This window comes from Scyliorhinus torazame, chromosome 6, assembly GCF_047496885.1.
Source record: "Scyliorhinus torazame isolate Kashiwa2021f chromosome 6, sScyTor2.1, whole genome shotgun sequence".
NCBI classification, from domain to species: Eukaryota; Metazoa; Chordata; class Chondrichthyes; order Carcharhiniformes; family Scyliorhinidae; genus Scyliorhinus; species Scyliorhinus torazame.
This window is the reverse complement of record NC_092712.1, coordinates 123,559,775-123,574,903: the sequence shown is the minus strand read 5'-3', so window position 1 is coordinate 123,574,903 and position 15,129 is coordinate 123,559,775. Positions and strand designations below refer to the sequence as shown.

General features: G+C 44.0%; 1 protein-coding gene across 1 annotated transcript in view; it reads right to left on the bottom strand.

Annotated features, from left to right (window-relative positions):
* Window positions 1–15,129, bottom strand: part of tbc1d5 (TBC1 domain family, member 5) — a 783,418-nt gene that overhangs the window by 439,522 nt on the left and 328,767 nt on the right. Inside the window, exon 5 of the mRNA XM_072508754.1 lies at window positions 4,898–5,049. Coding sequence (XP_072364855.1) covers window positions 4,898–5,015 — 118 coding nt within the window. The 5' untranslated portion in view covers window positions 5,016–5,049. The remainder of the gene's footprint in view (window positions 1–4,897; window positions 5,050–15,129) is intronic.

The following is a 15,129-nucleotide window of genomic DNA, read 5'->3' as shown; positions in this document are numbered from 1 at the left end:
AAGAGCGTGAGCAACACAAGGCGGCTCATGATGCTCGGGCGACTGATCTTCCTGACTTGGTGCCTGGAGATCATGTCTGCATACATCTTCCGGAGGGTGGTTGGTCGGCAACCGCTGAGGTTCTTAGACAGGTGGCTCCCCGCTTGTTTCTGGTTCGTTTGCCTGATGGCTCCATTCGCCACCGCAATCAGCGTGCCCTTCGTCTGGTTACACACTCGCTACGAAATTCTACACCGGTGCCACGCCCTCCTGTTGTCCCTGACATGGACTTTGTTGAGCTTCCGGATACCCTGCCTCCTCCTCACTCGACCGTGGCCCGGCCCATTCCTCAGCCGGTGGATCCTGAACCACCTTTGAGGCGGTCAACCCGAATTCGTTGCCCACCCCAAAGACTTGATTTATAAACCTTGCACTTTTGGACTCACTGACTTGTTCTGCCGTACTGTTTAAGAGTTTTTCATCGTTTGTTAATAGCATTTGTTTAGTTCTTGGTGTAACATAGTTTTCCTCTGCACCTGGCACCTTCCCGTGTATATAGCATAGCCACATGTACATATTGATGTAAATAATGCACACACATGATCAGACACACTCACTACACTTTATTTATTCTCATGTAGGCACATATTCTTTGTGAAAAGGGGGGATGTCATGATATACATCAGCATATCATGGTGCAATCACACACACACTGACACACTGATGGACATACAGTAGGACCAACCAGCATACACAACATCACAGCCAATCACCAGTGAGAGCACACGCACTATAAAGACAGGGGACACCAGAGTTCTCGCTCATTCTAGCAGCAGCCAGCTCAGAGCACAGAGCTCACAGCCTGCCTCTCAGACATTCACCATGTGCTGAGTGCCTCGCCGATAGTGATAGGACAGGGTCCACAGATAAGCTGGTAATGCACATACCCAAGCTTACAGTATGTTATTACAGTTGAGTTGTTAATAAAATAGAGTTACACCATCTCCAGCCGTGTTGACCTGTTTGTAGACCAGAACACCCAACATGACAGTAATATCCAGCATCAAAACAATTTCTGATACACATTTCTCATTCTCAAGAATTATCCTCCGTCAAACTGAACATTTACAATCTCGGCTGGAATTTACTGGAACGAGTAAATTAAACTTTTTCCTTGCAGTTAAAAAAAAAGATTTGGCATGTATGTTGCTGGATGTGCAAGCTCTCAACAACAGTCACACCATTGGGGAACCTGGAACCTTGGTGAATGATGTGGCAAATAATGTACCACCTTAACAGAGAGATTAAAGAACTGAGAAGACAAAGAGCTGAGGAGGAGAATTAATTTAAGGAGGTAAATTCAATGTTACATCAGGTACCAAAAGAGTAACAAAACATGGGAAAGGACAATTAGCACTGTAGCACAGTGGTTAGCACAGTTGCTTCACAGCTCCAGGGTCCCAGGTTCGATTCCCGGCTTGGGTCACTGTCTGCGCAGAGTCTGCACGTTATCCTCGTGTATGCGTGGGTTTCCTCCGGGTGCTCTGGTTTCCTCCCACAGTCCAAAGATGTGCAGGTTAGGTGGATTGGCCCTGCTACATTGCCCTTAGTGTCCAGAAAAGTTAGGTGTATTTCCTGGGATATGGGGATAATGGGGATGGGGTAGGGGCATGGGGCTGAAGTAGGGTGCTCATTTTGAGGGCCGGTGAGGGCTCAATGGGCTGAATGGCTTCTTTCTGCACTGTAAATTCTTTGATTGCATTATATTGGAGAGAAAAATAGAGACAGAACAGTATGAAAAATGAGTCAGAGTTTTACAGCACAGAAAGAGGCCCATCCTGTTTATGCCAGCCATCACATACCTATCTATGCTAGTCCCATTTTCTAGCACCTGGTCCAGATTCTCACCACATTCTGGGTGAAAAGTCTTTCCTCAAATCCTCTGTAAATCTCCTTATTACAAATCTGTGCACCTGGTTATTGACCCTTCCAGTGAGGGAAAACGTTTTTTCCTATGTACCGTATCTATATCCCTCATAGTTTTGTACACCTCAATCAGGTTCCCCCCTCAGCCTTTTCTGCTGAAAGGAAAAAGAACCCAGCTTATTCAGCATCTTTTCATAAATGAAACACTCAAGCCCAGAAAGCATCCTGGTGAATCTCCTCTGCACCCTTTCTTTACTCTAACATCCTTCCTATAGTGAAGCGACCAGAACGGCACATTGTACTCTAGTTGTGACCTAACTAGCATTTTATACAGCTCCATCTTAACCTCACTGCTCTTATATTCTATGCCTCAGCTAATAAAGGCACAAATCCCATATGCCTTCTTAACCACCTTATCTGCCTTCAGGGTTCTTTGGACATGCACCCCAGGGTCTCTCTGGTCCTCTGTACTTCCGAGTGTCCTATCGTTCATTGTGTATTCCCTTGCCTTGTTAGTCCTTCCAAAACGCATCACCACAAAAAAAACTTTGAATTTGACATTTTTTTCAATTTCAAAAAGTTCACTCCGAGCTGAAGAAAATAAATGCCACACTCTTCCAACCTTGGCCCTTGCCTGAGGTGTGCTGATCCTCAGGTTAAATCACCACCAGTCAGCTCTCCTCCTCAAAAGGGGAAAGCAGCCTATGGCCAGCTTTGACAGAGTCATCCAGACTCGAAACGTTAGCTCCCTTCGCTCTCCACAGATGCTGTCAGACCTGCTGAGATTGTCAAGAATTTTCTGTTTTTATTTCCGATTCCAGCATCCACAGTCATTTACTTTTATCTTTGATGGTCATTTGGGACTTTGGTGACTTTATTAAAATTACAAACCAATGATTTCTACAAGTGTATAATTGAAACTCAGACCTACAAACAGAACATCATGCACAGTAAACAACTTTAGAAAATAACCATACATCCAAATCCAATGGTTCTACGATCCAGGATGTGGAGTTCTATTTTTCTAGAGTTATTATTTGATTAAATATGCACACTGGAGGTACTCTCCATCACTTTATCCTATTTCCAGAAACAATATCAAAACGATTCTTGTTCAAGTGACCAGATTCTATTGTGAACTTGGAAGATAGCTCCTTCGCTCCCATAAGGCAAACACTCCACTTTCACTCGTTGTTTTACCTGATGGCCAGGCATCTTCAATCTAGCAAAAGCCAGAATATCAACAGGGGTAAAGAGCTGAACCTGAGTTTCCTCAATTCACCACAAAAGGAAGGTCATAGACCTTGTCCCGCTCATCCTTTTCACATAGAGTTGGAGTCTGATGAAAGATCAGACTTGAAATGTTAACTTTTACTTTCTCTCCACAGAAAATTAAGGCTGACATTCCAGTGCACTGCTGGGTATGCGCAGCACACATTTTGGATGAGACTTCAAACCAACACGGTGTCTGTCCTCTAAGCTGGACACAAAAGATCCCATGGCACTATTTCATGGAGGAGCAAGCGAGTTATCCCTAAACTTCTGGTAGATCTTTATCCCTTGGCATTATAAAAAACAGAATATCTGGTCATTATCACATTGCTGTTTGTTGAGCTTCCTGTGCACACTTTGGCTGTCGTATTTCCTAGATTACAATCGACACTTCAAAAATGCTTCACTGGTCTTGCACATGGGGGCAGGATAAAAAGTGGAGGTATTAACCAAATACTTTGCACTTGAATTTACAGAGGAAGAAGACTGTGGTAGATCTTTTTTGTATTCTATGAATTTCACAATGATTATGAAACCCAAGAAGAGCAGGTGGTTTAAAAAAAAGAGGGGGAGTGACACAGGGAGTGGATTGATAGGACAGATTAATTAAATGGTGGGCAGTGATGAGGTGGAAAGGGAAGTGGGGGAAAGGTCAAGAAACCTGGGAGGGCACAGGAAGAGAAAACAGTGAGTTGGAGATGCAAAGAAAGGAAAAGCCACACATCCTTTGAGGGGGGGATAAGAGAAAGAAAGAGAAGGCGAAAGAGAGAAGAGAGATAAGGCGAAAACGAGAAGAGAGAAAAGATAGACCGACTGGGAGGGGGGAGGGAGAGAGGGGGTGGAAAAAGAGACTGAGGGTAGCCACACTGATGGAGAGGGCCAGGCCGCATAGAGTGGGAGAGAAAGGGCAATTAGGGACGGGTAGTAAATACTGGCCCAGCTAGTGGCACCTACATCCCATGGATTAATTAAAAAGGGGCCAAACAAAAGGACCTTCATGTTGCGAAGAATATAACTAGTTTCAAGCAACTCGAGAACTCTGCTGTTGTACATAAGAAATGATTTCTAAAAACTGCTAAATATGTGAAAATCAGATCATTATTCTGTGGATTCTTTATCACATGAATAAACACAGTTTCATGCTACATGGTAGTTAATGGGATCCTGTTTACACATATATTAATTAATTGGGAGAATTTAAAAAATGCTATTTAAGAGAACCATTCAGACTGTAACTGATTTGTACAGCAAGAGTACTATGTTCACTTTCATGTAGTTAACTAGGTAGAATGAATTAATCTGCGCCCAATTACAAGGCTAGTATAGCTATTTCAAAAGCAGTTTTTACACCTTCACATTGTTCAAGCAACACAATTTGAGAACTCTTGTGCTCTTACCAGTCAAAGCAACTATCCTGTTCAAAATCAGTTGCAACTTGAATTCTTGAGCAACATGGATACAAAGCTGCCCGCTGTGGTCATATCATGCGCATTTCAAAAGTAATATGTTGTGAAGGATCATTTCAAGAAATATTGTCATGCAATAGTTTTCTGATATATTCACATTTCACAATTAAAGTCTTGTGAAGCAAAATACTAATAAAAATACATAATCTTAAAATCCTATCAAATTGTAACAGTCGGCAACAATGGCCCATGACTCTCTTTTTCCTGTATATCAGACATGATCAAAGTGCTACCTCAGGATTTTTTTAACTCACCATTGTCGTCGCCTTTTATCAGTTCATTTTGTAATGGATCTATCCCAGTCTCTTGAACATCTGTTTCCAGTGGGTGTCTAGGTTCAAAAGTTGAAATCCTACTCGAAGAGGACAACATCTTGCCTGTTACCTGTAACCGCCAATTGAATTACCTGCAAGCAGAAAAGATTAATATATTGGCACTGAAAAATATATTTATCAATGTCAGTTACTTGATTGACTAACACTGAACTGTATGGCTTAGTGTTGCACAAGTACCCACATAAGACCTCTGGTGTCACTGGAGACTGTTTCAGAAGGAAGAAGACAATGCAGTAATTCAGAATACAGTAGATTATTACAGAAGTATATTAATTTTCAGAAAATATATGAATCTGTCACATAGGAATCTGGGTCACAAACTAAGCCATGTGGTATTAAAAGAAGTATAACCATATGCTAAGGGAACAATTTGGAACAGGGAAACAAATCTTGTGTGGTCATAAAGTGGGGGAAATTAATATTTTTCAGGTTAGTTGGGCGGAGGGCCCCCAAGAATCGATGCCAGAAATCATTTTGTTTCTCGTTTATATAATTGATCTGGATATAAAGCTTGCTGAAAGCAGTTTGACCAAATGTTATGACCACAGCAGATGTTAATTGCTGAGCAAACCAAATCCCTGAGGGAACGTGGCTTATGGGCAACACCTTTTCTTTGCATTCTGAAAACTAGAGGAAAACATACCCAACCTCAGCAGCAAGAAATCCAGTCACACTTTCGGGATTTTAAAAATTAAGAAAACTTCAGCATACAAGATTATAGTTACATAGTTAAAATTAGTCTTATAAATATTCCCCCTGGGGCAGCACGGTGGTGCAGTGGTTAGCACTGTTGCCTCACGGCGCCGAGGTCCCAGGTTCGATCCCGGCCCTGGGTCACTGTCCGTGTGGAGTTTAGACATTCTCCCTGTATTTGCGTGGGTTTCGCCCCACAACCCAAAGGTGTGCAGGGTAGGTGGATTGGCCACGCTAAATTTCCCCTTAATTAGAATGAATTGGGTACTATAAAATAAAAAATAAATATATAAACATTACCCCCAAAAAGATTCCCTACTTTTTCAGATGCACAAGTAAACATCATCCAAGCAGTGCAAAACCTCCTCATAGATGGTCAACAATAAAAATCCAGTATTACCCACGGCAAAACTGCTGTTGCTTTCATAAGGTATACCAGATGACCTCTCAAAATCACTTCCACTCTGCTGTGGAAATCCAAGGAACCTTCAGAAACAAGACTGCTTTTTGCAGGCCAAGGTTTTTCTGACTTGACTGGAGACCTGATGCAAACTGTACCTTCTCCCAGACCACAGCTGTTTCAAGAAGGTCTTCCTCACACAACCAACAACTAATTTCTAAATTACCTCCCCGCCCCCCCCACCTTCTTCTAGTTTCCATTTTACCCGTGCTTCTTTGAAACCCAAATCCTTCCTCCCCCCGCCCCTACCTCATATGGGCAGGATAGCCCAGGCCTGATCCCAACGCAGGCAAGATGCCACCTGGACACCTTGCCTCTGCCAGCCCAGTAGAATCACCTGGGCACCTTGGTAATGCCAAGGTAGCACCTCCAGGGTGCCCAGATGCCACTGCAGTGTCAGGCTGATAGGGCCACACTGCCCCGGCGTCTTTGAGGGATGCCGGGGTACTACCCTGCCCAGAGCCCGAGCAACCAGGGGTCCCTGATCGCCTGGGAGACCCCTCTCCCCATGTCAGTATGCTTAGTCCACGTTTGTGGAGGCCAGTGCTAAACAGCTCTCGCTCGGGGTCTCCGAGGCATGGGCGTTAGACCACGTGCCTTGGGTAACTCGGTGCAGACATATTCAAGTGAGCAGTTCAGCACACTTGAATATGCAAATCTTGATCCTGCGGATTGTGGGCGGGATCCAGATCGAGACACCTCATGAGATCATGCTAGAACTCGCGAGGCATAACGAGTGTGATAAACTTCACGTGAGGCTTTTCGCGAGACTTACCAGCCTCGTCACGTCCCGAATCGACGTGACAAGGTCAATAAATTGCATCCACTGTTTAAAAATACAGTTCATTTAAGTGAGAGAGATGAGGTGAATCTTTTTCTCTCAAAAGATTTGAGGAACTTCCTTCCTCAAAAGGCAATGGAAGCAGAGTCTTTGAATATTTTAAAACAGAGGTAAATTCTTGATAAACAAGGGAATGAAAGGATATTGGGGTTAGGCAGGAGGTTAAAATCAGATTAGCCATGATCTTATTGAACGGTTGAGCAGGCTTGAGGGACTGAGGGGCTGTTTCCTGCTCTTAATTTGTATGTTCATGAGTCAAAGTCAGAATCTAGTGAGAGTCTTTGTAAAAGGTGTTTGTTGATGGAATCTTGTTTTTGAAAATAAATTTAGAATACCCAAATTTTGTTTCAAATTAAGGGGCAATTTAGCATGGCCAATCCACCCACCCTGCACATCTTTGGGTTGTGGGGGTGAGACCCAAGCAGACACGGGGAGAATGTGCAAACTCCATTAAGACAGTGCCCCCGGGGCCAGGATCGAACCTGGGACCTCAGCACAGTGAGGCAGCAGTGCTAACCACTGCAGCACTGTGCCGCCTTGTTGACAGAATCTTGTTAAAGGATATTTGTTATGGCTCATGTCTTATGTATACTTTGGTATGAAATGCTAAAAATGCAATAAAAATAATTTCAAAAAAAAGTCAGAATCTGTTGTAATGTTGTTTGATGTCTCACCAAGAGGTCTGGAGGTTTGTGCGGTCGAACTGCTTATTGTTAACATATAATTATATACATATTGAGGGGGGGGGGGGACTTACCAGGGGTAAGCTATGGGGTACAGGTCTCTGGCACAGAGTCTGTCTTCGGGGAAGTCCCTCACCAATAAATTCTGGTGGAGAGGAAACCCGAGACACTACACGTGCAGTGTCTCCCACCCGCCCTCCTCCTCTAACCTAATAATAAAACCCATTGGTGTGAGGTAAGTACCATATTTTATTATTATTATTATTTTTTAAAAAAATGTAATTTAGTTGTTAGCCAGATCTTGGTAGAAAGTTAGAGGGATGGCAGGGGAGGGAGTGCAATGTTCCTCCTGCAGGATGTTTGAGGTGAGGGATGCCGTTAGTGTCCCTGCTGATTTTACCTGCAGGAAGTGCTGCCATCTCCAGCTCCTCCAAGCCCGAGTTAGGGAACTGGAGCTGGAGTTGGAAGAACTTCGGATCATTCGGGAGGCAGAGGGGGTCATAGATAGCAGCTTTAGGGAATTAGTTACACCAAAGATTGGAGATAGATGGGTAACTGTAAGAGGGACTGGGAAGAAGCAGTCAGTGCAGGGATCCCCTGCGCTCGTTCCCCTGAGAAACAAGTATACCGCTTTGGATACTTGTGGGGGGGACGACTTACCAGGGGTAAGCCATGGGGTACGGGCCTCTGGCACGGAGTCTGTCCCTGTTGCTCAGAAGGGAAGGGGGGAGAGGAGCAGAGCATTAGTAATTGGGGACTTGATAGTCAGGGGCACAGATAGGAGATTTTGTGGGAGCGTGAGAGACTCACGTTTGGTATGTTGCCTCCCAGGTGCAAGGGTACGTGATGTCTCGGATCGTGTTTTCCGGGTCCTTAAGGGGGAGGGGGAGCAGCCCCAAGTCGTGGTCCACATTGGCACTAACGACATAAGTAGGAAAGGGGACAAGGATGTCAGGCAGGCTTTCAGGGAGCTAGGATGGAAGCTCAGAACTAGAACAAACAGAGTTATCATCTCTGGGTTGTTGCCCATGCCATGTGATAGTGAGATGAGGAATAGGGAGAGAGAGCAATTAAACACGTGGCTACAGGGATGGTGCAGGCGAGAGGGTTCAGATTTCTGGATAACTGGGGCTCTTTCTGGGGAAGGTGGGACCTCTACAGACAGGATGGTCTATATCTGAACCTGAGGGGCACAAATATCCTGGGGGGGGAGATTTGTTCGTGCTCTATGGGGGGGGGTTTAAACTAATGCAGCAGGGGCATGGGAACCTGGATTGTAGTTTTAGGGTAAGGGAGAATGAGAGTATAAAGGTCAGGAGCTCAGATTTGACGTCGCAGGAGGGGGCCAGTGTTCAGGTAGGTGGTTTGAAGTGTGTCTACTTCAATGCCAGGAGTATACGAAATAAGGTAGGGGAACTGGCAGCATGGGTTGGTACCTGGGACTTCGATGTTGTGGCCATTTCGGAGACATGGATAGAGCAGGGACAGGAATGGATGTTGCAGGTTCCGGGGTTTAGGTGTTTTAGTAAGTTCAGAGAAGGAGGCAGAAGAGTGGGAGGTGTGGCGCTGCTAGTCAAGAGCAGTATTACGGTGGCGGAGAGGATGCTAGATGGGGACTCATCTTCCGAGGTAGTATGGGCTGAGGTTAGAAACAGGAAAGGAGAGGTCACCCTGTTGGGAGTTTTCTATAGGCCTCCAAATAGTTCTAGGGATGTAGAGGAAAGGATGGCGAGGATGATCCTGGATAAGAGCGAAAGTAACAGGGTAGTTATTATGGGAGACTTTAACTTTCCAAATATTGACTGGAAAAGATATAGTTCGAGTACATTAGATGGGTCGTTTTTTGTACAGTGTGTGCAGGAGGGTTTCCTGACACAATACGTTGACAGGCCAACAAGAGGCGAGGCCACGTTGAATTTGGTTTTGGGTAATGAACCAGGTCAGGTGTTGGATTTGGAGGTAGGAGAGCACTTTGGGGACAGTGACCACAATTCGGTGACGTTTACGTTAATGATGGAAAGGGATAAGTATACACTGCAGGGCAAGAGTTATAGCTGGGGGAAGGGCAATTATGATGCCATTAGACGTGACTTGGAAGGGATAAGGTGGAGAAGTAGGCTGCAAGTGTTGGGCACACTGGATAAGTGGAGCTTGTTCAAGGATCAGCTTCTGTGTGTTCTTGATAAGTATGTACCGGTCAGGCAGGGAGGAAGGCGTAGAGCGAGGGAACCGTGGTTTACCAAAGAAGTGGAATCTTTTGTTAAGAGGAAGAAGGAGGCCTATGTGAAGATGAGGTGTGAAGTTTCAGTTGGGGCGATGGATAGTTACAAGGTAGCGAGGAAGGATCTAAAGAGAGAGCTAAGACGAGCAAGGAGGGGACATGAGAAGTATTTGGCAGGTAGGATCAAGGAAAACCCAAAAGCTTTCTATAGGTATGTCAGGAATAAGCGAATGACTAGGGAAAGAGTAGGACCAGTCAAGGACAGGGATGGGAAGTTGTGTGTGGAGTCTGAAGAGATAGGAGAGATACTAAATGAATATTTTTCGTCAGTATTCACTCAGGAAAAAGATAATGTTGTGGAGGAGAATGCTGAGACCCAGGCTATTAGAATAGATGGCATTGAGGTACGTAGGGAAGAGGTGTTGGCAATTCTGGACAGGCTGAAAATAGATAGGTCCCCGGGACCTGATGGGATTTATCCAAGGATTGTCTGGGAGGCCAGGGAAGAGATTGCTGGACCTTTGGCTTTGATTTTTATGTCATCATTGGCTACAGGAATAGTGCCAGAGGACTGGAGGATAGCAAATGTGGTCCCTTTGTTCAAAAAGGGGAGCAGAGACAACCCCGGCAACTATAGACCGGTGAGCCTCACGTCTGTAGTGGGTAAAGTCTTGGAGGGGATTATAAGAGACAAGATTTATAATCATCTAGATAGGAATAATATGATCAGGGATAGTCAGCATGGCTTTGTAAAGGGTAGGTCATGCCTCACAAACCTTATCGAGTTCTTTGAGAAGGTGACTGAACAGGTAGACGAGGGTAGAGCAGTTGATGTGGTGTATATGGATTTCAGCAAATGATTTAGCAGTTTGGATCAGAAATTGGCTCGCTGGAAGAAGACAAAGGGTGGTGCTTGATGGGTAATGTACCACAAGGATCTGTTTTGGGGCCACTGTTGTTTGTCATTTTTATAAATGACCTGGAGGAGGGCGTAGAAGGATGAGTGAATAAATTTGCAGATGACACTAAAGTCGGTGGAGTTGTAGACAGTGCGGTGTTCCAAGTTACAGAGGGACATAGATAAGCTGCAGCGCTAGGCTGAGAGGTGGCAAATGGAGTTTAATGCAGAAAAGTGTGAGGTGATTCATTTTGGAAGGAATAACAGGAAGACAGAGTACTGGGCTAATGGTAAGATTCTTGGTAGTATGGATGAGCAGAGAGATCTCGGTGTCCATGTACATAGATACCTGAAAGTTGCCACCCAGTTTGAGAGGGTTGTTAAGAAGACGTACGGTGTGTTAGCTTTTATTGGTAGAGGGATTGAGTTTCGGAGCCATGAGGTCATGTTGCAGCTGTACAAAACTCTGGTGCGGCCGCATTTGGAGTATTGCGTGCAATTCTGGTCGCTGCATTATAGGAAGGATGTAGAAGCATTGGAAAGGGTGCAGAGGAGATTTACCAGAATGTTGCCTGGTATGGAGGGAAGATCTTATGAGGAAAGGCTGACGGACTTGAGGCTGTTTTCGTTAGAGAGAAGAAGGTTAAGAGGTGACTTAATTGAGGCATACAAGATGATCAGAGGATTGGATAGGGTGGACAGTGAGAGCCTTTTTCCTCAGATGGTGATGTCTAGCACGAGGGGACATAGCTTAAAATTGAGGGGAGATAGATAGAAGACAGATGTCAGAGGTAGGTTCTTTACTCAGAGAGTAGTAAGGGCGGGGAATGCCCTGCCTGCAACAGTAGTGGACTCGCCAACACGAAGGCATTCAAATGGTCATTGGATAAGACTTATGGACGATAAAGGAATAGTGTAGATGGGTTTTAGAGTGGTTTCACAGGTCGGCGCAACATCGAGGTCCGAAGGGCCTGTACTGCGCTGTAATGTTGCATGTTCTATGTTCTATATCTCCAAGGTATAGCCCTAACAAGATGCTATTTGCTGACTTCTCTCAGACTCTTTCTATACCTGGTCTGTCATTCTGTGACCCTCCACATCATAATATGTGCGATACGACTTCCCCATTCCTAATTAATCCTTTTTGACCCAAATACCCTTGTACTATCAGAAGAAAACAACTACTGTGTCAACCAACAGTGTTGAAATGTAGAGAAATCATGGCGTGATAGGCATTAGCAGTAGCCAATTATCTAGCTCAAATTTGCCTTGAAAGCTAACCAGCCAAAAGGCATTGGAGAATATCACTGTTAGGAAGCAGAACAATATTCTCCTTGACCTACACGTGCCTTAATCTATATCTATAATAAGGCAATTTGCAAGCATATTATCTCCTTCTATTAAAAGTTGCATGCATCCAACACCAAATTATTTCCAAATATTTCCAGCCTTGACAAAGAGTCATCGGACTCGAAACGTTAGCTCTTTTCTCTCCCTACAGATGCTGCCAGGCTTGCAGAGATTTTCCAGAATTTTGTCTTTCATTTCAGATTCCAGCATCCGCAGTAATTTGCTTTTTTTTACCCAAATTAATACAAGACAGAACGGAATAGCCAGTTAGAACAGTGTCATGTGAGAGTACCTTTAAGAAATGGGTGTTTATCAGTGATGTCAGAGTGTGGGTGGAGCTGGGCTGTCTGTCAGCTTTTTACATTAGTTTTAGGCTGTTTGCTGCAGGGTGTGTTTTAGTTTCGTTTTTAGTGTTGGAGCCAGACAGAGCAGGTGTACTGTTGATCACTCTGCCATGAAAAGACTATCTCTTGATCATTTGGTGAATTCAGAATTATAAATGTTTCAGACGTGACTTCACAAGCAGTACCTTACGGACAGAGACTAAAAGCAGACTGTTAGATTTGGCAAAAACATTGCAGTTAACGTTATCTGACAAAATGCGAAAAGATGAGGTTATTACGGCGATGGCTAAGCATTTAAAGTTGTCTGAGATACAGTTTGACTCATTGGAAATGGCAAAAATTCAGCTACAATTTAAACAAATGGAACACGAGAAAGAATTAAAGCAGCTTGAATATGAAAGAGAGAGAAAAAAAGAAAAGGAGAGAGAAGAAAGGAGAAAGGAAAGAATAGCCCTAGCAGAACAAAAAGAAAGAGAAAGGCAGATACACATCAGGGAAAAAGATAAAGAGGGAGAGTTTGAACTTCAGAAAATGGCCATGAAACATGACAGTCAGTTAAAATTGGCAGACGTAAAGGGAAATGTACAGTTGGATGGTAGATTAACATAGAATTTACATAGAATGGGCAGCACGGTAGCGTTGTGGATAGCACAATTGCTTCACAGCTCCTGGGTCCCAGGTTCGATTCCGGCTTGGGTCACTGTCTGTGTGGAGTCTGCACATTCTCCCCGTGTGTGCGTGGGTTCCTCCGGGTGCTCCGGTTTCCTCCCACAGTCCAAAGATGTGCAGGTTAGGTGGATTGGCCATGATAAATTGCCGTTAGTGTCCAAAATTGCCCTTAGTGTTGGGTGGGGTTACTGGGTTATGGGGCTAGGGTGGAGGTGTTGACCTGGGTAGGGTGCTCTTTCCAAGTGCCGGTGCAGACTCGATGGGCCGAATGGCCTCCTTCTGCACTGTAAATTCTATGTTAAAAAGGACATGTGGGTATTACTGATTCAAACAAAGCTGGTAGGTAGGGCTAGTGAAGTGTTTGCATCACTATCGGAGGAGGTATCTGGGACGTATGAGGAGGTGAAAAAATCCATCTTAGGTGCATATGAACTAGTGCCTGAAGCCTACTGACAAAGGTTTAGAAATTTAAGGAAAGAATTTGGTCAAACATACATGGAGTTTGAAAGGCTCAAACAGAGTAATTTTGATAGGTGGAAAAGGGTTTTGAAAATAGACCAAACATATGAAGCTCTCAGAGAAGTTATGCTTTTGGAGGAGTTCAAAAATTCAATTCCTGATGTAGTGAGAACTCATGTGGAAGAGCAGAGGGTTAAAACTGCAAGGTTAGCAGCAGAAATGGCAGACGATTATGAATTAGTTCGCAAATCAAAGCTTGGTTTCCGACATCAGTTTCAGCCTGTGAGGGATAGAAACTGGGGACATGAGAAATACTCAAGTGGTAAAGGTAAAGGTGATCTGATGGGAGATAATAAGGAGAGTGTACCGCAGAGTACAAATCCAGGAGGGTGGAAAAGAAATGAAAAGTTTCAAATGTTTTCACTGTAATAAGCTAGGCCATGTAAAGTCACAGTGTTGGTGGTTGACGAAAAGCACTGGGAAGGCTGATGTGGTAAAACAGGATAAGACAGTGGGGTTTGTTAAAGCGGTAAAGGAAAGCCCAAGTGAAGCGAAGGAGGTGCAAAAGATTGTACAGCCTGATCAAGAGGTGATTGATAAGAAGGTGCCAGATCTCTTTAAAGAATTTACTTGTGTGGGTAAAGTTTACTCATTTATGTCAGGAGGAGCAGGTAAAGAAGTCACAATTTTAAGAGATACGGGAGCTAGTCAATCTTTAATGGTAAGGCATGAGGAGTTGTGTAGTTTGGGAAGAATGTTGCCAGAAAAGGTGGTAATATGTGGAATTCAGGTGGAGAGGAGTAGTGTTCAATTATATAAGGTACGGTTGGAAAGTCCAGTGAAGAGTGGTGAAGTGGTAGTAGGAGTAATAGAGAAACTATCTTGTCCAGGAATACAGTTTATCTTGGGTAATGATATAGCTGGATAGCAGGTGGGAATGATGCCTACTGTGGTTAATAAGCCAATGGAAAATCAGACAACTGAAGTGTTGAAGGACGAATATCCTGGGATTTTTCCCGAAGACAAGAGGAGAAATCAAAGAGTGAAGGTAAAGGTGAAGTGCAATTATCAGAAATTATTTTTGATCAGATGGTTGGGAAAGAACAAGAACAGGTGGAGGATGAGGCTGATATTTTTAGTTCAGGAAAATTGGCGGAGTTACAACAAAAAGATGTAGAAATAAAACAGATGTATCAGAAAGCATACACGGAAGAGGAATATCAGGGTGTTATTACTGTAAAAGTGATGTCTTGATGAGAAAATGGAGACCTTTACATATGCAGGCGGATGAAAAGTGGGCAGAAGTTCATCAAGTAGTATTGCCAGTGGGGTATAGAAAGGAGGTGTTGCGAATTGCACATGAGGTACCAGTGGAAGGTCATTTGGGAATAAGGAAAACTCAAGCTAAAATACAAAAACATTTTTATTGGCCTGGACTACATAAAGATGTAGTTAAATTTTGTCAATCATGTCACACATGTCAAGTGATAGGGGAACCTCAAGCAGTGATAAAACCAGCGCTCTTAATACCCA